The 22,428-nt window shown below is 31.7% G+C and overlaps 1 protein-coding gene across 1 annotated transcript; it reads right to left on the bottom strand.

Annotated features, from left to right (window-relative positions):
* Positions 1 to 632: 632 nt before the first annotated feature.
* Positions 633 to 22,357, bottom strand: LOC123015240 (protein retinal degeneration B). The gene is given in 18 exon segments (XM_044414860.1): positions 633 to 1,227; positions 2,485 to 2,756; positions 2,805 to 2,985; positions 4,357 to 4,517; positions 4,567 to 4,821; positions 4,879 to 5,141; positions 6,692 to 6,820; positions 6,919 to 7,089; positions 7,139 to 7,362; positions 7,364 to 7,535; positions 7,583 to 8,098; positions 8,951 to 9,189; positions 9,241 to 9,433; positions 11,505 to 11,657; positions 11,707 to 12,168; positions 12,217 to 12,349; positions 14,198 to 14,343; positions 22,147 to 22,357. Coding segments are annotated over 17 exon segments (3,738 nt in total). The 5' UTR covers positions 14,276 to 14,343; positions 22,147 to 22,357; the 3' UTR covers positions 633 to 1,091.
* Between the last annotated feature and the right edge of the window lie 71 nt (positions 22,358 to 22,428).

The raw sequence follows: 22,428 nt of genomic DNA on the forward strand, positions 1-22,428 counted from the left end.
ATTTTCACATTTGATAAAGCTGGATTACATATGCAGTTAAAATGAAACGCAATGTTTATTTATAATTTTTATTCATTTCTACACTTATTTTCAGATAAATTCAATAAACTTATTTGTTGCAACTTAAAAAACATCCCTATCAATTAACGGCGATTTGAGGTACCAAACATGTCACGCACCTATAACCATATTTTGTAGGAATTGAAACACAATGTAGATACTCCATTTAGTTTTATATTATTGCTCGTCTTTTAATTATTCAAAGGAAAATATTTAGTGACCTCCAATTTCGATTATCTGGGATGCAACAGGTACCTTTCGTATAATTTTTTTAAATGATATGTCACAAATGGAGTATCCACAGAACAGGAATTTCATCACATTGATTGTACAGAGTTGTAGACTATAACAAAATTATGGAAATATGTATAAAATAAATCGTTAATAACAAAAATTGTACACATTTTGATCAATAACAGTTGTAAATTACAATAATCTTGGAAAGCGTAACATCAGTATGGAATAAACCAACTTTTCATCTAAGTCAAATAAAACATATCTACATGACTACAAACTTGAAAAATAAGAATATCTCTTTTACAACGTGTTATAAATAAAAATATTTGTTACTCTTTCAAAATATACTTTTTATTATTTTTCTATCTATATTTTACAGTAATGGTTATTTACACAACACATTTATAACAATGAACAAGCATCTTTAGATATATCTTATTTAAATTATCTAATTATTCCTTAGTTTTAAGTACATATTACGCTTTCTGGAACAGTATATAATCACATTTGTGTAATTACGTAAAGAAAATTACATAAAAAGATATGTAAGTACATAAAGGAAAAATTGCCAACATTAATAATCTATTTATTCCTTTTACTTGTTCATTGTATGTAACAATAGCAGAAACGCAATGTTACAAAAAATACTTTTGTTCCAATGTAACAGCCGACAACAACACTTTTCAATCATAGTATATTTTTTTCTGTGTTAAAGGTAGAAAAATATAAACAATGGCAAGATCTAAGTGTTTTTTATAATACTATATATATTTTCAAGCTCGCTGGGAGCTACTTTATCCGGAACTATGATTTCCAATAGTTGAAAGCGTAGGTTTTGGCAATTGATACCGTCGAGAACTTAGTGATCTTTCCAGTGGAGTAACAACCTCGGTGGCGATCGGATAAGATGTGGCTCTTTTTGCGGAACGGCTGTAGAGTAAAACACTTGTTATAACAAAATTCCACTCAAAACATATTTCAATTTTTTGATGATTTTAAGTCGTAGTTTAAATTCTTGCGTTTTAATAATTTTTTACCTTCTCTATCTCGCCAAAAGCAGGAGTGGTCATGAACTAAAAATAAGCAAAAAAGAAAAAAACTAAACATTAAAAAAACAAAAGAAAAACATTAAGCAGAAGATTTTTCGTATAGAAAACAATTCTCGCCATTCCATAATAGCATAAAAGGAGTAAACGTGCTGAGAAGCTTTGCAAAGGACAAGAAGTTTATCTTATTTATACCCTGACGAAACAAACAAACAAAATGTTTCTTTTTGGATTCTTTGAATACAATTTGCAACGATAGTATTAGTCTGTCTCTGACACTCACCTCAAAATGCACAAAAATAGCAAATATGACAAAAAATATCGCAAACAATTAATAATCGACCACCACATATTTTAATGATGCTACTAATCTAATACCCTAAAGCGAAAATATTTTTTTAAGTCAAATAGTTTACTCTCATTAACTTTTAGTCACTTAATACTAACATACACTGGAAGACATTAATCAACTGTAAGCAGACAAATGTTACAAGTAAGTAACAACCAAGCACTGCTTTCATGTTTTCTCAAATTTTTATATGATTTTAAAGCAATGTTTAGTTGTTGTGTATGGGATGAAACCTTGGACTTCACAAAATAAGAAAAAAGTAATTACAATCCGCAAAATATATACTTCTCACTACTTCAGTTTCAGTAATTCGCTGTGAAAGAAGTTATTGTGTGAAGTCCTGGATGTAACGGTAAGTTTCAGTTAAATTCGTTACGTTAATCTTTTATTTAACTTTTTATTTTAAGTGTAAATTAAGAAATGCACATTCCACTTCTTTTGGTTTATATTTTTTATTAATTGATTATTATTTATAGATAATTCTTTAATTACTGTTAATACCACAAATCTCTGCAAATTGACAAATATGTGGTGCGAAAATATCTACTGGTGAGTGCAAGGTTGTTGAAATAATTACCATATCCTAAGTAACTATCGTCAATGTTAGACATGACTAATGTAAACTTTGCGCTTCAGAAAGCCACTGTTGCGCGCAGGAGATGAGATGCTCGTGTCGTGGCTGAAACAGTGACACCACCACATGCATATTAAACTACCCTACCATTCGATTATATAAAAAAGTAAACCAGTTGAGTAAATCAAGCATCAGAGTTTTCGAAATGTTAAGATTACCTTCTCCTTCGATTAAAACTTTGACCTGGCAGACCGAAATAGCCCCGTGGTAAAACCATCCGGGCATTGCCTTGAGCTGGCCGCGAGCCTCCGTGGGCCATCAAGATGGTAAGATGGGCGGCATAGCCATCTACTAGGATTGTTGCTTGAGCATGTTGTTTCTTTGATGCTTTACCGACAATGAAAATTTGTTTGGGTTTCAGTCCGACTGAGGTATATACACTTATGTCTTTACTACTACCGTATGCACAATGGATAATTACACCATGATTCTAAAAATTAAAAATAAGTACTCATAATGAAAGTCTAGGAAGAATTACTTGGATTAAGTTATTAAGATAAGCAGCCTTATGTCCTAGAGGATCAGTTGAAAGACCATCAGCAAACGACACGAGACCATGAGGAAAATTATGTTGAGATAACCATGACACAACTCTTCGGTGTTGCATGTCAGGTCGTCCTGTTATGTAAACGATGAGGTAACCAAGTTCTTGCCAGTGTCTACAAGATAAAAAAAAGTCGCTCAATTTGCTATCAAAGTGTGTGTTTCTAAAATTAAAATGAAGTATGTAGACCTTCTGCCTTTATTATACAGGATGTTCCGTTTTTATTGTTACAAATTTAAACAGGTGACAGGATATTCAATTCTAAGACAAAAGTTTCCTATAAACATGTATCGAAAAATGCTTGGTAAGGGAGCTACACCCCCTGAAAGGGGGCTAATAGGTTTTTGCTAATATTTCAGAAACCATCGTGGATAAAATTACAAAATTTGGTACAGATGATAACCTTTATACACATAAACGAATTCAAACATCAAATGTTGAAATTTTTAATCAGGGGCGTCCGAAACTGGTGGGGTTTAGGGTAAAAAATACCCTATCTATTTTGGCTTTAGTTTCTTTAGTTATGTATTGACCAAAATGGTGGTCACTTTGAACAACTCCTTTAGATTTAGGCAAATTCATTTAATTAATGTTATTATTGTTACTGTAATGTAATGTTAATTAGTTGAGGTTGATTAAAAAATATGAATTTCTTGCTTTTATTATTCTGTAAATTCTGATTTATTTGAATGTTGTATTGGTGTGTAACATAAATTTTAAATTAATTTTATTCAAAAACAATAAGTCGTATCGACACAAGAGAGACTTTTCTGTGATAAACTATGGAATTTAAGATTTTGTTGCTGAAAGTACCGAGAAACTAAAGCCAAAATAAATAGGGTATTTTTTACCTTAAACTCAGTTTCGTACGCCCCTGATTAAAAATTTCGACATTTGATGTTTGAATTCGTTTAGGTGTATAAAGGTTATTATTTGTACCAAATTTTGTAATTTTATCTTAAATGGTTTCTGAAATATTAGCAACTCGCATTAGCCCTCTTCCAGAAGGTGTAGCATTTTTCGATACATGTTTATAGGAAACTTTTGTCTTAGAATTGAATATTCTATCACCTGTTTAAATTTGTAACAATAAAAACGGAACATCCTGTATTTTAATTTTAGAATCACAGGCTACTGTAATCTAAGATTTAATTGAAGAAATAGTTTGGTGTCCTGTTTATGTAAAATTGTGTTCATATTCAAAAAGATAATAATACAAAACTAAAACTGTTTTTTGGAGTCATAAAGTCTTGTTTAGTCTACATTTTAAAAATATTATTTTTAAATAATTTCAAGTGTGGAGAAACAGTTTAAGCAGTTTTTAAGCATGATCTATGAAGAGCGAGTGCCTTCAATATTTGTTCAATATTTTGAAACACTCTGCCAACTGAACGACTATTTGTTTATTTACAAATTGTGGTACATGTTTTTAATTTTTACTAATAAATTGTTAAACTGGGCGTTTTTACACTTTCTAGAAGCTTACCTAACGACATCGACGGCCCCCGCCCTAACTTTCGGATCTCTTCCTGTCACCGACATACTGGCAGTAAAAGAGCCATCAATACTAAATACCACACATTCGGTTTTTGGAGGAACTACAGCCATAAAAAAGTCGACGGAAGTGTGATCACCCCTCACCACCATCTGTAATGAATTCATTTCTCTCTTTTTTCATTTCGCCTTTTACCATCACCTTTATAGGATATAATCCGTAACCCAATGTTTTTTCTTCCGGAATTGTATGAGTAATTCTTCCGGTTTTATCCGTCACTTCTGTAGCTATCTGAACCCATTCTCCTATCGCCACATCCTTCATTACATGAATGTCGACTTTTTCGCCGGTCAACGCAACCATATCGAGTGGCCCGTACATAAACCTTGCTGATAACACCTGAGGGGCCCCTTCTCGCACGATTATATCGTTTGCCCGATGATTCGCTGTGACATTCTAGAAAAAAAAAGTGGGAAACACTCATTTCGAGCTTTTGTTGAAACATTAATTTACTTTCACTTTTACCGACGTTCGTTTTTTTATCCATTTCTCTCGAGGTTGTCCTGGTTTGAAACATAATTCTCTGTCCTCAACACCTGACAGTGGTGCAGCTTCAATACCGCCAACTTGGCGTAAAATAAAAGCAATCACGTCGCAACTTTCCCAGTAACTTGCATGGAATAAGTGTGGTAGTGCGTTGGTGGGAAAGTTTGACAAGCCTTCCGGGCAATATAACGCGTAATCCATTCGTTTTCCACCCCACCATTTTTGTTGCACTATAAAACAGAAATGTGAATAAGCTTTGGATCATGAAGAAGTGTTGAAACATAAATAGCAGCACAGCATTAGGCTTTATTGATATTCTGGAAGAGTTCCAATTGTAAATGGATTGCTGTTTTGTAGTTACTTAAGAGTAATTGAAACAAGTTTGAATGTTTGCTTTTAGCACTTAAAAAATGATACTTCGCCCACAAATCATCGAGGAGATATTTTTATGAACTGCAGTAATTTAAACATGATCCCAGGAGTTTTTGTTTTATAACTACTGGTAATTTTATAACACAATTAGTACTCATATTCTTAAATATTAGTAGAAAAATTATTGTTGTACTACAAACTTTCCTTAAGAACGTTCTTCAAATGACGAAAGCTTTTATGCTTTTCCAAGTGTTTGGTCAACAATAATGTAAGTAAGCTAAACTTATCCTTTGTTGACACTTTTAATAAAATTTTGTTATGGGCACGTTTGTATGGGGTAAAAGAAGAAGAAAAAAAAATGAAAACAAAAAAGCAATTTTTTATTGCACACTTACTAAGGAATGCTACTGTTCAATTTTTAGCATTAAAAGCTGCAGTAATTCGCAAAAAAAAAGTTTAAAAACAAGTATTTAAGATTTTAATAACTTAAAACAACGATAAAACCAGTTTGAAAATAATGTCATCATTTGTTTGTTTTTGTTTACATCATAGGTTAAGTGTTAAAGTTCCCACATTTTCAAGCCACAGAAAACAGTTGTGGAACTACAGTTTTACCTCTGTCTACGTGTTCTACTAACGGTTAAAAAAAGTACTTCTAGATAATGGCCTATGAATATTGTAGTTTACACTTAATTATTATTTTACGAAGAGCTTAGGCAAAATTTTACAAGGTGTTATATCGTGACATACAGAACAAAAAATCATGATAAACTTTTTCGTAACTCGTACCGTTTTTTCGTTGTGTATGCCATTGTAAAGTTTTGCATATTATTTCAAACTCTGTATACGGGTGTGCCAGAACTCGCGCCCCAGGGAAAATTTTCAAGTAAGGTAAGATACCAGGAACATGAAAAAGATGTTTCTATCTGTCAAAAATTGTGACCTTTTTTTTCACATATGACATTTTTTATGTCTATTTAATGATACTGATGATCTTGTATATGTTTTTTTACAATTATTTAGTAAAGGTACAAAAATTTTGCCAATGAAAGCCACAAATAACATTGAACAGAGCTACAATTTAGGACACAGCTTCCTTGTTTCCTCTTTTTACAGCCTATAGCAAAAAAACTTGTAAAATTATTTTCCCAACAGAAATAAATAGAGTCAAAGTGCAAACTTTAAACCCTCATAACTTCGAAATTTTTATAGATATTTTTTTTAACATTTTTTCCATGTTGCTGGTATTTTACCTTATATGGCATTTTTCTCTGGGGCGCGAGTTCTGGCGCACCCTGTATAAAATAATTTGAAATACACTGACACTACATTAAATAAATTTGAAGAGAGTTTAGTTCTAACAGACACTGCGGGAAAGAACTACACAGACAGTTTTTCTAATACTTACAAGCATTAATAGCTTGAAGAGGTATATTATCAATTAATCCAGAAACTGTACTTTGTATAGAAACCTCAGATAATCGTCTATGTTGTGAAGAATCATTAAACATCTGAGGATTAGTTTGAAGAATTTCGACTAAAAGGGTTAGAAGAGAGCATCATTAGTGAAAGTAACCAAAGTCTAGTTTGCAAACATCACCTAAGTAAAAACAAGCACTCAATCTCAACACTTACGTAAATGATAGGGTTGCCCATTTCCCAAGGGATACTTCGCATATCGAGCGACATTCACCGGCGGCAGTATTGAAAATCGTGCCGACAAAAGTGGTTCCAGACGTGCAGCTACTGGATCAGTGGGATGGAACAAATTGTAAACTTGCACACAATTTGGACGGGTTATGGTACCTAAAATCATCAAAATTATTATCAAGAATCCTAAAGAACAAACACATACTAGATTTATCATCGGTTGCTGCAATTTTTCTATACGCTAAAACTAACGCTAGAGGACTACCAAACATGAAGACATCGGTTGTGTCAAACTCGAATTTCATCTGATTGGATTGATCGCTTGTCGATGAAGATCTTCTGCGAGGAGAAGGTGCCGTCAAATATCCAGTTTCGTTGATTTGCACCTCGTCTAAAAAGCAATCATTACATGTTGAAACACCAAAATTTAGACTTGCCTTTGTGGTAATTATCATTGTCTAAAATACTGTTCTCACTACCATGCCTCGACTGGTATTTAGTCGACCTACATAACGCGTCATAGGCTAATATTGAACCGATAGAATCGGCAACAATGCACACTTGTCCGGCAAAACCCTGGCCCTCATCTGACTTTAAGAACTCTGCAAAAAACACATTACCAACTTGATTTCAGCATCACTATCATTACCTTGATAAGTGGCATTTGCGGCATTGATTGTCCGTGAAACAGCTTCTTGGTAGTCAGAAGTCGAAGTGGCCAAAATTGGAATAGCCCCAATCGGAATGGAGTCGTGTGTAATTTGAGGTACATCTATGCACGAAGGCGAAACATCGAAACTATACGGACTAAGACTAGAAAGAATTGCAAGGCCTTCAGTGCAGATAGAAGGACACGAGACCAATCGAATCGCAACATGCCCCAGCATCGATGGATAATGCTGTCGCATAACCGATTCGAAGGCCCCACGCAAGGTGGTAACATCGGATTTCTTCGCAGCCATGTCGATATTCGCGTCTAGGACACTTCCAGCGTGAAGCACTAACAATAATACTGTGGTATTGCATGGAAGATGTGCGGGAGACGCAGTCGGAGACTCCGGACATGACGCATCGAGAGAATTCACTTTGCCTCTTTGCATCATCTTCCGATTGCTGCGTTCACTTGCCACGCGTTGCAGGAATGTTGGCGAGAATATGCTGTCGTCTAAGACAAGAAATGTTGAATCATAGTGGATGGTCCTGTTATACTCTTAAATCGTTTTGCTAAGACCTACTAAAAATTTTATTACTTTTAAGTTAAATGCGGTATTGTTGAGAGTAAACCAGAGGGTAAACATATCATAAATCAGGCCAAGAAACCAAGGAAACAGGTCAGTTTTTACCAGGGTCGGTTTATTTACTTTTTTCTTGTCTGAAAGGGAAGAGACGAGTTGCTTTCCAAATTCTGTAATCTAATCACTGGATCTAAAAAAATACATTCTTCTTTTGCATGAGTTTTTTTAATGAACGCAAGTTGCAGCTTACTTAAAATATCTTAATATATTGTTGTTATTTGATGTAATTGTTATTGAAGTCAAGTAAATATTTTAAGAAATTTGAAAAGGCCAGGTTGTTAATGACAAGTTATTATTAAAATGGGGCAGGTAATTTTCTGGGAATTTTAGGAAAAACAAACACTCTTAATTTGTTGAAATATTTGAAATGGCTATGTGGCGTCCGGTCGATTTTGACAACATCGAATCATCAGAATTGGTGGAAGAAAATGAGGACATTGTAATGATTAGTTCCGCATCAGATGAAGAAGGTAAAGTACAATTATACCGGTGTCACCAGCAAAAGAGTAAGTATCAATAAATATTATAGCTGGTTAAAACAGTCCCTTTACTTTGGTTTAAATACGGCCCTGTTGTGTTGTGTTGGGTGCAGCAACACTTGCAAAGGAACGTGCCATTTATGGAGAATTACAAATTCAAGCCATTGTTTGGTTAATCCCTTATAATGTGTGATAAAATTTTTAGTAGGTCTTAGCAAAACGATTTAACAGTAGTTAGTTTACCGTTTTTGTCAATCACGACCGTCGGTGAGGTAGTGTCAGCGTCTTCTTCAGTTAACAAATCCAAAGAGCTCCACTTTGCCAGCGAGGATGAATCTTCACAGTCGAAGAACTCTTCATCCGAGCCGGATTCCGAGTCGCGTCCCAGACTCTCTATCCGCCAGTTTGCCACTTGCAAATCGAAACTTTTGATAGATGACGAGCTTGGGGAATGCAAACCTCGTTGCCATTTCTCGTCGCGTCTATTGTACGTTTATTTAGTTTTAAGTTTGACAATTTTCACTCTTACATACTTGCAATTCAATCCTGTTTCATCTTCAGGTGATAAATCACCATCGGAACTAATTGCGGTTTGGATTGAAGGAATGTTTGAATTTTTAGTCATTAGGGGACTGTCTTCTGATACTTCTATACTGCCGAGGGTTGCAGCTAGTGTTTTAACTGGGTCTTCTTTAGGTGTACTGTTATTCAAATTGTCATCTTCGTCTAAAAAATCAAAATTTTAGATGACGAATGTGAAAACTTAATCCGGTAAAAATAGATATTCCAAAAGATGAGTTAATTAAAATGTATCTGATGTATGTTTTTCTATGATCTGTTTAATATAAATGAGCATAAATATTTAGAATCTGATGCTAAATTTAGAATTTTTCAACAGGCTGGGAAAATCTGGTAGATCTCAAAAGTTGGTTTTTACCATAAATAAGTAAAATAATTAATTTCGATTACATAAATTGTGTCTTTGTCAAAGTTTCTTATCTTATCTAATGATTGTATTTTTTTTAATAACATTAAACGACGATCTGCAACAATAACAATGCCAATCATTAAATATTTACAGATTTGTAAAGCTTTTTATGATAAAGTAAATTTGTCTTAGGGATGTCAGTGTACAAGATTTATGTGTTCTTAAAAGGCTGTTTGAACTACCATTAGCAATGTTCTAATTTTGATATGTTTATTAAATTATTGTTTCTGAAAAATCCATCAGATTTTTAAAGATTATTACATCTATCATAATAGGTATTTTACTTTTCCCGGAACCAACAAATAAACTGCTCCACAAAAGTTAAGGAAGTCGCATTACTTTTACAACAAACAAATTTTATTGTTACTACATTGTGGATCCAGCAAAAACAAAAAAATAAAAAGATGTCTGTCTCACTTTTAATTATATATTAATTTATTTTTTAATATTTATTAATTTAATTAATTATTGTAATTTTTGCACACTTCCTTAACTTTTCTGGCGCAGTTTATTTAAGCCTAAAGATGTTTAAGATAATGTTTGTTTTTTAACCGACTTTCACTTACACCAAGTGAATAAAATATAAGTCGATTAAAAACAAATATGTAACACAAGAGTAGAGTGGCGAGTGAATTAATTCCTTGAGTGGATAAACGTTCATAACTCATGAAGTTTATTCAATTTTATGAAAACAAAATTTGAATTTAGTAATCAGTAACAAGGTTTATTTTTGTGCTACAGTAATTTCTTTTTTACCACTAGAATAATTAAAAAAAAACTAATTCATTCCTATAAATTGCATTATGCAGGATCTTTCAAAACTCGCGATCCAGAGAAAAATGTCAAGTGAGATAAGATACCAGGTATGTACATGGAAAAACTATTAAAAAATTCTATCTATAAGAATTTTGAAAGTATGTGGAGTTTAAATTTTGCACTTTGACCCTATTTATTTCTGTTGAAAAAATAATTTTACATGTTTTTTTGCAGGTTATTAGTAGAGGAAACATTATTTGTGGCTTTTATTTGCAAAGTTTTTTACCGAATAATTATGAACAAAAATATGCAAGATCATAGGTAAAAATCCATAGACATAAAGTCCAATGCCAAAAATTTTTTAGAGATAGAATTTTTTAAACATTTTTTCCATGTTTCTGGTACCTTATCCTTCTTGGCGGTTTTCTCTGCGGCGCGAGTTATAAAACACAGGATGTCATTATTTACTATTGCATATTTTTGAATTATTTTTGTTAATATCAAAAATTAAAAATATATGTAATTTACTCTAACAACAAATGCTTGTTTTTCCTTTGGTAATTTATTATCAGGTTAATAATAAATTAAATTGGCAAATTTAAATAAAATAATATTGACATTTTTAAACGGAATATTACCTTGTTTTTTACAAAAATATTTTTTTTGTTAATTCATCAAAGTACTATGTCCGAATAAAAACATAAATAAAAAATAGCAGGCATGAACCATTTGTAAAAAACGACTCAACATTTTAAGTAACATAACGGCTTAGAAGGCCAGTTATTCCGATAAAATTTCTTTACTCCAGAGACGATATGTTTAAAAAAAATCCCTTTTTTTAATTTGGAGTGGGCTCAAACTTTCATAATAATTATCAAAAATAGCTTCTATCTGTTTCAGTACAAATAAGTACGTTGTTTTTTAAACTTATTAGAATTTATGACAAGGACACTTTTAAACTTGAATTCGATTACATATAAATACCGATGCCACAAACAAAATCAGAAAAAAAATGTTATGTAAATAGAGAAATCAAAATAATGATTTTCTTACCAATTTCCTCGTCCTCAACCTGTCCCATTTTCCTCTTCAATGCAAGTTGCGTCTGTTTTTCTATTTCCCTAATATCCTCCATAGTTAAACCATGCCATTCGTCTTGCCAAGCCCAGGCTTGTCTATGAGCCCTCAGCATTGTTTTCCGAAGTGCTAAATAAACCCATCACTTAACAAAATTACAAAAGAAGCTATTTTTTACCTATATCGTGAATAAATTTCTCAATTTTCGTCTGCATCCCCCAATACCTAAACTCCACTCTACATAATTTATAAGCGCACATTAGAGATTTTCCATTAGGTAACGGTTGTTGTTTTCCTTGGACTTCCCTCCAATACTCCTCCAGCCAATTTTCCGATAACGGCCCTCTGCCGGACTTTTCCGACTTGAAATAAACCGGATCCTCATTTTTGACGTAGTCAGCACCATACAACTGATCCTTCACTACATCTATCACATCGACGATTCTATTCCTCAGATCACTGCCAGTTAAATTAAACACATTTTCCTGATGTCCGTTATCTTGGTAATAATACGTCTCGATCTCAAGGGAGAACTTTTCGACAAAGGGACATGTGTATCGCGTTTTGGTGTACGGATACGCATTCCAGGCCTCTTCTTCGACCATCAGGGCGGTTTTAGGGAGGATGCCTTTCAGCCATCCTAAAGCAGCAAATCTCAGATGGGATTTTTACAACAGTGGTCACTTGCCTGGTAAATGGCTCCCTACATGATATATCTTACGGGTGTATTGTCCTTGTCCGCCAGGCCCATCTTTGTAAGGTTCATTGACTAGAATTTCGACACCGCTGCCCGCTCCACTGCTCTCTTCCCGACTTTTTTTCTAATAAATATTAAAATAAAAATTGTTGATTTATTAGTTTTGTTATTAAAAAATCTTTAAAACTGTACGGGGTGCTGCATTTTGGATGTCCGAATAGAGAATCTCCGAAACTAAGAGGTTTAGCCAAAAACGAGTGATACATTCTGATGCTCATTTTTTGAGAAAATAATATTGGTTAAAACCGTCTCCCGCTATCGTCTTTTGTTTTTGACTTATAGACAAAAATTGACATTTTAGCGAAATCTAAAAAAAATCATATCTTCGTTATTATAGAAGACACAGATTTGAAATAAAGACATTAGGCAGGCACTTTTTTACGTAGAATTTAATAATGTAGTTAACAATTTTTCTCAGTTGTTTGTTTAGCCGTAATAAGATAAACTTATATTTTTTTAAGTGGGAATCATAGATGGCTATGTCATTTTTAAAAAGCTTGTTTTTTTCTTATCTAAAAAATATATATTTGTAACAGATTATTATGATACATTTTTAGCAAAAAATTATCTTTGAATTTGTTCGCAGTTGGCTGTGGAAAAGTGTTGCATCTTCAACTAAAAGGATTTAAAGTACGTTATTTAATAAGTGTCACTAATGAAAAAGTTTTCTAAGCACTAAGTAATAAAAAAAATGCAAAACAATTCGTAAATCAACTTATTGGCGACTAATAACATTTCTTTGTTTCTAAACAAGCTAACATTACCATTGTAACTTTTAGTGACAAATAGAGTGTTGTAAAAAAAGCCACTTTAATTCTTCAATAAAATATATTTTACATATATGACACAAAAATGACGATATGGCTATTCAAATACTCAAATTCCGTCTATGTGGAACGTTATCCTACGTCCATTAGACTATCAAAAAATGTTTTTTCTAATTGTGTGGACTGTTGACACATTTGTTTTTCCTATTTTTGGATTTTTTAAAAATATGCATATTTGTTCAATACTTCTAACGTATCGTATTTTTTAAATTTTTATAATTTTATCTATTTTTCATCTATTTCACAGTTCACAAAACTCTGATTGATTATTATTTACACATTTGGAGTGAAATAGTTTTTCCATGGCCAACTATTATCAAACAAAATATGTATTTCATTTTTCAAGTATAATTATAAAAAAAATATTCTGTTACAAATATATATTTTTTAGATCAGAAAAAAATAAACTTTTCAAAAGTGCCATAGCCGCCTATGATTCCCATTTAAAAAGTTATCTTATTATGGCTAAACAAACAACTGAAAAAAATTGTTAACTACATTATTAAATTTCTCGTAAAAAAGTGCCTGTATTATGTCTTTATTTCAAATCCGTATCTAGTATAATAACAAAGATATGATTTTTTTTAGATTTCGCCAAAATGTCAACTTTTGTCTGTAAGTCGAAAACAAAAGACGATAGCGAGATGCGGTTTTAAGCAATATTATTTTCTTAAAAAATGAGCCCCAGAATGTATTACTCGTTTTTGGATAAACCTCTTAGTTTCGGAGATTCCCTATTCGGACATCCAAAATGCAGCACCCTGTATATGATTAACGAATATCTGAAGATAACAAAATAAATCAAAAACCAGAACTGCCAATGTCTTTTATTTTTGTCACTTCTGTTAAAAAAAACATACTTCAGCTTGTGCTGCATATCCAGGTCATGCTTTTGTTAAATCGTAATCCACATAAGTTTTTTTTTTGTTTCTGGTTCTTTGAAAGTCCTTTCCAGACAATTCGCGGTGTCAAGTGAAACAAACAAACACTTCTGCCACTCGCAATTTAAAGTAGAACTTCCACATTTTAGTTCAGTTTGAACCAAAAAGTGGAACGAAAGAAAGACGCAATTAGTGGTTACTTACAGCAATCATATAGAGCTGAGCAATTCGATATTCCTCCACCGTGAGAGGCAGAGGAATACGATATTCCTTGATGAGCATGGCTGACGAGGACGTCCGTCCACTTTAGACGATTTGGAATGGATCCCAAGTTACCCACATTATTCTTGCTGAAAAAAAAAGTAAATCAAATAAATATCAAACAATGCAAGAATATTCAGACATGCGAGCCAGAATAACAATGACTGACTTTCAATGTATAATTTTTTTTAGTTATTACAACAATAAACTAAAACTAATACAAACTCCACTTTCAGAGTTGTTGTAATAACACACTTATTTTATTAACACGACTTTTGCATTTACTTTAGATAACCTCATCGTTATATTTAAGAACATATTGAACATTGAAAACAGGGTTCAATACTGTAATCAATGCATAACATTGTGTTTGAATATTAAGAGAAATTACTTTTCCGAATACTTTGACACGTTATGGGGCTACTAATTTTGTTTCATTTCATTTCATTTTAAGTACCTACCGAAATTATGATTATTTAATTTTTAAAAGCCATAACATACCAAAAAATGACTTATTTGATTTTTTTTGAAGAAAATATATATTTTATGTTTTATGTTTAATGAGTTTAATATCTTATTATTTATATCATATATTACATATTTTTAGTTCTAAGGGGTCAAAGTACCCCCCAGGCTAGCCTAACCTTGAGTTTCAACGTAAGTAATTAAAGGGACTGTCAAAATAGCCCAAATCGACACCAAATTTTCTATTTTTTTTTTTTGGAAAACTATGACCTTGAGGCAAAATTTTAAGTTTGTTAAAGCAAATTGTTCTGATGTTAATTTTTTTAAAAAAATATTGCAACAAATAAAAAAGTTACATTACCAAAACCTCTCAAACTATGTCAAAGTATCCCCATTTTACGGTACTCTTGTTTTAAAACACCTTTTTTCAACTGTAAAGTCAATCAAGACGACCAGTGCGCATTTGCTTACGCAGTAGACCCGGCTGTTGTGATTGGTTGATAGCTAGAGTAAGCTTACATTGGCCAATAGGATGTCGAGGACTTATATGTCACATTTATCCCGCGTAAGAGCTCTATTTAAAAACGGATCTAGTTTTACAATTTATTTTTTATTTTGAAGTGAATTTTGAAAGAAAATATACGGGCGTTTTAGGTTTTAATGAAAAATTAAATTATACAATAAAAAAATAAGTATAGTATCCTATTACCTTGAGTGGAATAAAAGCTCATTCTGGTATTTAGTTTAGAATTACGATAAAAAGACTTAGAATTTGTATTATTTTAGTTCTAAACGTTGCTATTTTAGGAGCTTTTAGTGTATGTATTTATGAAAAGAATTAAAATTGCACTTGGTGATGCCAAATTTTAAAAACCATTAATTTTCTTGAACATGCAACATATTTTATATCTAGCCTTGAGTAGCTTCGCATGTGTTGTAAGCCAAATAAACATGACTTGTAATGCGTTAATTTGTAAAATGTATCAACAGTAAAGTGAATTTATTCTTCGGTCCTAATTAGTAAGAGGGTTGTTGGTCTATAACTTCAACTGGAAATTGCATTAACAAAATTATCTGAATTAAATTACAGTGATTGAAAAAACGTGTTAGGAGATTATCCTTGGTCGGAGGTGCTTACGTAGCAATGGATGAAAAATTCTCTGAAGTCATATTAGTGCAATTTGATAATCCCATTTACAGATTAACAATCAGCAGAATTTCACACAGAAATTAAAAATAGTTTTTTTTTAATCCTTAATTTCGAAGTGCTAGATTTTTTTCCATCTTTTCATAGTTTGAAATTTCTTTGACCACCGATAGTTCGAATAATTTAGGTTTTTTTTCATTTAAATACATGATTTCTTATTGGGCGTAAATTTAAACAGAATCGTTTATTTTGCAAAACACAGTTTACTTTATGGTTCAACACGGAACATAATTTATTTCAGTTTTCTTCTAAAAGTTCTGTTCAATATTAACTCAAAATAAACTATGCATAATAAACTTAAACCACGCAAGACGATAAAGAAATTGTTTACCTACGAGTGAAAAGTTTAAGTTTACGAGTGACAAAGTCACGAGTGGACGTTTTTCACGAGTAGATAAACAATCTTTATCGTCGTGTATAATATTTCGTTTGATTTTGTACTCACCTACATACCAGAATTTCTTGAATATAAACAGTAGATAAAAATTACTTTATTTCACTAGACGATAAAAGACTACTTTATCTACTGAAATTTGTTGATAAAAGCACTCAACATTGAGTGTAAAAGTTTTACAATGTACGTAGTCCCAACACCCCCAACCAATCTTCGTGCATGCATATAAAACTTCTGCTTTATCACGAACAACACGTGTCGAATAATAGCTTTGACCTTAAATGTCACATCCTAAGATCAAAGCAGTAATTTTAGGTAGTAAATATAATTAATCACATACGGAAAAAACAAATTTTGGAAATTTTTGAGGCTTAAAACGACAATTTTTCAGCAACAAGAGAAGATAAAAATTTATTCTTTTCATACTATTCAATTATTTTGTTGGATTTTCCAAAAAGAACAAATGGTACGATAACAGAATGTAGTAAATTCATCAAATTGGTCCCAGAATAGACTGTTTGCAATAGCAAATGATTACAAAGAGAAACAATACAGTTAATTTAATTTTCTAAAATTACGTGTTTCTGATGTTTACAAAACAAAATTATTCCATTTAACTACAACAAACATTCAAATCACTACATTATAATGTAGTGGAAAAGCAAACATGAATCTAAAATTAATAAAATTATATAAAAGTTGTAAAAAAATAAATAAAAACAATGCCACGAAAATATGTTACAACACAAGCGAAAAAATGTAAGATTTCACCCAAAAATTAAAACAGTGCAAGATGTCTTCAAATCAAATGAAAAAATGTAACCGCAGTACATTTTGCCGGTAGTTACAAATCAAATTATATTTTCCAGAGACTCTGAACTGGAAATAAATAGTGTCCGGAATAAAATTTAATTTTCGAGTTTTGAGCAGCAAGTACCAAGAAATAAATAAAAATACAAGAACGCTGTGAAAATTTAATCAATGAGACTCGAATTCGTTTCGTTTTCCTGTAAACTGCAACATTTTGAACAAAGAAATATTTTAAAACTTTTTAATTTTTAACACATATAATAGTTTCCGTTTCTTGTAAGGAGTTAACGATAAATTCGACATACCCATGATACAGTTTCACTTACATAGCCTTTGTTCCAATAAAAATAAAATATTTTTTCTAAAATATAATAAATCTCAGCTGAAGCTCGTGACTAAAAATAGGTGTGTACCTACGTGTAATGTTTATGAAAAGCCCCGATTTTCCGAAGAGTTGCACTTGATTTATTATCCGGCGTTAACTTTTTCCATTAATATGAAAATCCGGTAATAAACGAAATGATGTTTGTAAAAACGCTCCACTTGAATGAGAAACAATAACACAACTTGTTATCAACACTGTGATTGCAGCTTTCGTTTTGATTTCATTTGTCGACACATGATATAATAAGATACGTTTTTAAATCCATTTTACCGCCGGTACGATGAACGAGCACTGACTGTGTTCGCAATAACGTTTACAGTAAGGTGCGAATCTGCGGGTGTACCCGATCTAGGCGTCGAGACGAAACCCTATTGATCGACGAGCACTGGCTCTGGAGCCTACTGAAACGACGGACCGAATATCATACAATGATCGCGAAGACGCTTCTGACTTTTACAAAGTAAACACTACAACATGTAATTTTACGACTATAGATTAGCTTGTAAGACTGGAAATCAATGAAACAAATGTCGCCAGCAGATGGAACGACTTATTTTTGTACACCGGATTTGACATAAAAATCTATAAAGTACACACATTTCATTCATTTTCATAAAGTTTCTCATAAGTTCTTTCGCTGTACGAACCCATTCGTGACTAATAATTAAAAAGGGTAAACATCAAAGTACAATCGTTAATTGTAATTGTTCAAGGACTTTAAATACGTCAAGTTTAAAAACTGAATTTTTAATTATTTAATTATGGTAGTCTCTGATAAAATATAAATTTTAATCAATTGCCCGCAATTTCTCAGGGAAAAGATGTGAACCGAAACATTGTATCTATCTGAACATAATGGAAATAGTAGGAAGTAAAAAGAAAAACCCGCTTCGCCCAGCTCGAGCTGGTTAAATGTCAAAGGTAACTCCAGCAATCCCACTGCGCACTGGCGCCGCGACGCCCTTTTGCTTTTCACCAATAACCGATATTGGATCTAATCAAAGTTAGCATTGGACCCGTACCCCGTTGGGTGAAATAAACCAAAATTATGTTTTGGTCGCATTTTCAAAAAAACATAAGTTTTTTATTTTGGACATTATTGTAAATTAGAGCCTAAACTGCGTTCATAATAAACATTGTTTGCAAAATAATGTTCGTAGTGAAGGTTTTATAATACAACACAACATCACTGAACAGGATTTGTGAAAGCCTGTTGTCAACTCATCTTTGATGAGTTGGGCAGATCAAAGTCTCATTCATAATTAAATATATGCGTTTCATCACATTTCAAACTAATAAACATTCAAAATTTGATGGCTCGGTTGAATATGAAATTTCTTCGTAAGATAACAAAATGCATTCAATAGAGTAAAATATCTAAATTGATCTATACTTAGATAAAGTCACAATAATACTCTGCCAACTTTTGGCTTGTCTAATGGAAACAATGAAGTATTCATTCTAAGTATAGTTTTGTATTTTTATGAAGTTCTTGTAATACACACCTATTTAGTATGTACGTGGATGTATGTATCGTATTTCAGCATCGATATGAATTGATTTTTTTCATTTTTTTATTCTATACATACTTGATTTTATGTTTCATTGTATTTTTAGTTTTTACTTCCTTCTTTGGGCTCTATATTTTTCTATAATATATATTACCAAAAATTTTAAAATAAAAACCAAAGATTTTGTCTGATAATGTTGCAAAAACAACGTTAAATCAAAGAAAATTTAACATTTCAAGCTTTCACTTCTAGAATCAATACACAATATTTTTTTAATTTTTGGTTAAAATACTTATTTTTGAGTAATTTGTAAATTGCTTTCAGTATGAAAAATATCAAATTATTTCGACTATACAAGCTGTCTCAGCGACTGAGTAATGTTGTTTTCAAGTATACATTTTTGTTCTTTTTTAAAAGTATTAATTTTTTTTTAATCTCGATTTAAAAAACCTTTATTTTGATGTATAATACATGAAAATCTGTTGCATATTAAAAGAGTAATCTTGTTTTCAATATACTAACGTCTCGAATCGTTGATCGCGGACACCCTTAAAGTCCAATAAATGATAAATTTTTAAAAAATGTATATAGAAAATTCATAGATACTAATCTAAAATTTTGGGCGATTAGTATCTATTAATGTCCTATAAGGTAACTTAACCAAATAAGGCCCACTTAATTTTTACTATTTTTTATATATTTTTTGAAATATGCAAAGGTTTGGATTTATTATCGACATTGCAATTTGAACTTTTGTTTAACAATGTGTACCACAAAAATGCCTGTTATGTTAATTTTTTACATGTTTTTAACATAAATATAAAATATTACAGAGGGGCTTTTTTGGAATCTCCTAGCCCACCATTGACATTAGATAAGGCCCATATTTAAAATTTGAGGTAAGATTTTTCATTAATCGTATTAACAGTAAGTTAAGGAAAAAATCTTAAATAAACAAACAAAAAACAACATAAAAATACAAAAAAAGTAAAGAAACTTCAAAACATGTATTAATATGTAACTAGAAGTATTCAATTTTAACATAGATGGACATAGCTAGATGGTTTTAATTTTCTTCACAATTTAGACGAGAAATTAACGGTGGGCCTTTTTAAGCACCGGGCCTTATTTGCCTTATGTACAAGATCACTAATGGACTTTACCAATTCGCTGGGACATCCTGTATTATTTTGATTCATTTCATTTTCTGCAGAAATCAAATTTGGGAAAACCCTGTTTGTTTCATTTGATAAAAATGTAAATAAATTTTGTTTCTGTAAGTTTGTTTAACTGTTTCGATAAAATACCTTTAATTTTCAACTTCAACTGTATTTTTTAAAATCTGTTCTATCATTGATTTGATCCAATTTTTTGATTTTATCATTTAAGACGAAATTATCTCAATTTTAACAAAAAACTTAAATTTTTGTGTTGATTTTTCAAAATAAATTGAAATAATTTGGAGAGGAGAGGAGAAGAGAGATCAGAGCCACTACTCATGACATGGTAAAACATAACTTTAACCAATTTTATTTAATACTTTTATTAAAAACATAATTTTTTGATATTCCCAAATCTTTGAAAAATTACTCTTAACTATTTTATTCCAGTTTATTCCAATGAATCATTGTGGTTATAAAATAAAAAGTTTGGGTAGGTACAAAAAACTCTGACGCGTTAAGATAAAACTACACACAACCAAATTTATATGGAATCACCCTGTAACTCATATTAATAATAGGTTCTAGCAAAATATAAGTGTTATACTGAAAAAGACGATATTTGGTAGTAAATATATTAATCAGTCACAAAACTTGGATTTAGTTGTAAAATTTAATTTAAACTAATAACTTGTAAAATTGAGTATTACTATGCCTTATGTGGGATTATCAGATGTGCAGAGAGGGAAAACTATTGCTCTAATTGAGCAGGGCATGCCGCAAAGACAAGCAGCACTTACAGTGGGCGTTACACAGGGTGCTGTTTCAAAAATCTGTGCAAGGACTTGGAATTGGGTACACTCAAGAACAGGCCAAAACAAAGTCGTCAAAGGGTAACATCAGAGCAGCAAGACCGTTTTTTATGCCAAATCGTTAAAAGAAACCAGACTGTTTCGCATCCAAAGCTCCAAAGACAACTTTTGCAAGCTATCGGTGTTAGTGTCTCAGTGGAAACAATATGCAAAAGACTTCGTGCTCGCAATTCGTACAGCAGAAGTAAGTTGAGAGTTCCAGAGTTATCGAGTCACAACAAAATGGATCGGTTAAACGGGTGTACTGAACATGAAAATTCGACGATTCAAGATTGACAAAATGTCCATTCGCAAAATCAGATGACTGTAGAGCCCTAGGAAGAAAAGCTAGTCTTGCTGACGCTCTGTTCATCTGAATACTCTGAATAATAAAACTAATTAATAATAATAATTCGATGACGTATTTTAGTTTTTTCATGATCAAATATCAAATGCTAAAATGGTTAGAGACTTGTTACAATATTAATATTTTTAAATCACTTGAGTACTGTTAGCCAAACCATGTTATTTTATCAGCTTGAACAATAGATTTTCAAATGAAAACCGAACAATTCGTGCCAACAAGTTTGTATCTATAGAATATAACTTGGACTAAATATTGTATCTGGCTGGAAAGCTTCCACTTATTTCGTATACAAATAAAAAGTTCTATTTTTATATTCTCTGAACTCAGGAGTGCTGTTAATATTTTTTGGTTGATTCAGTTATATGTATACACACTTGGGAATCAATTTTTCTTAAAAAAAATGATTATTCAAGTTTTTTTACACCAACTTCAATATATGTTTCCTGGTTTTAATTTATTTTTTATTTTAAAGAACACTTTTACGAAGATGTTAGGTAGTTATACAATTTTGAAATATTAATTCTCCCTATTTTTGTATTTTTTATTTCACAGTTACACCTGCAACAATCACATTGGGGATTTCACACATCACCTATAATTTTATTATAAGGTTATATCATACATATAAAAACGCTATAGCTTCTTTAGTTCCTTATATTTTTATAAATTACGATTATTAATTATCACATAGTAAATAAAAAGGGAACAACATAATTCATAAATAAACTTTGATTCCACTTACTTAATTCATTTTGGGTCCAAAAATCTCATTTAGGTGCGAATTTACTTAATTCCCAAGTTCAGTAGTTATACAACCAGGTACTTCTAACACTAGTTTAACTAGATTACATAACGTAAAGTTGTATTGCATTTAACAAAAGGCAAATAATTCACTATTATGCCTATTATGTGTTTGATAATAGTAAACTGTCAATTTGACAGTAGATGACAAGTTGACAGCCGGTTCCAGGTGTGCCACAACAGCTTCATCGTTTCTACTTAAATACAGGCTTTGAATCTAGGG

This window comes from Tribolium madens, unplaced genomic scaffold, assembly GCF_015345945.1.
Source record: "Tribolium madens isolate multiple individuals breed KSU strain unplaced genomic scaffold, Tmad_KSU_1.1 Scaffold_97;HRSCAF=244;Tcas5.2_LG3a, whole genome shotgun sequence".
NCBI classification, from domain to species: domain Eukaryota; kingdom Metazoa; phylum Arthropoda; class Insecta; order Coleoptera; family Tenebrionidae; genus Tribolium; species Tribolium madens.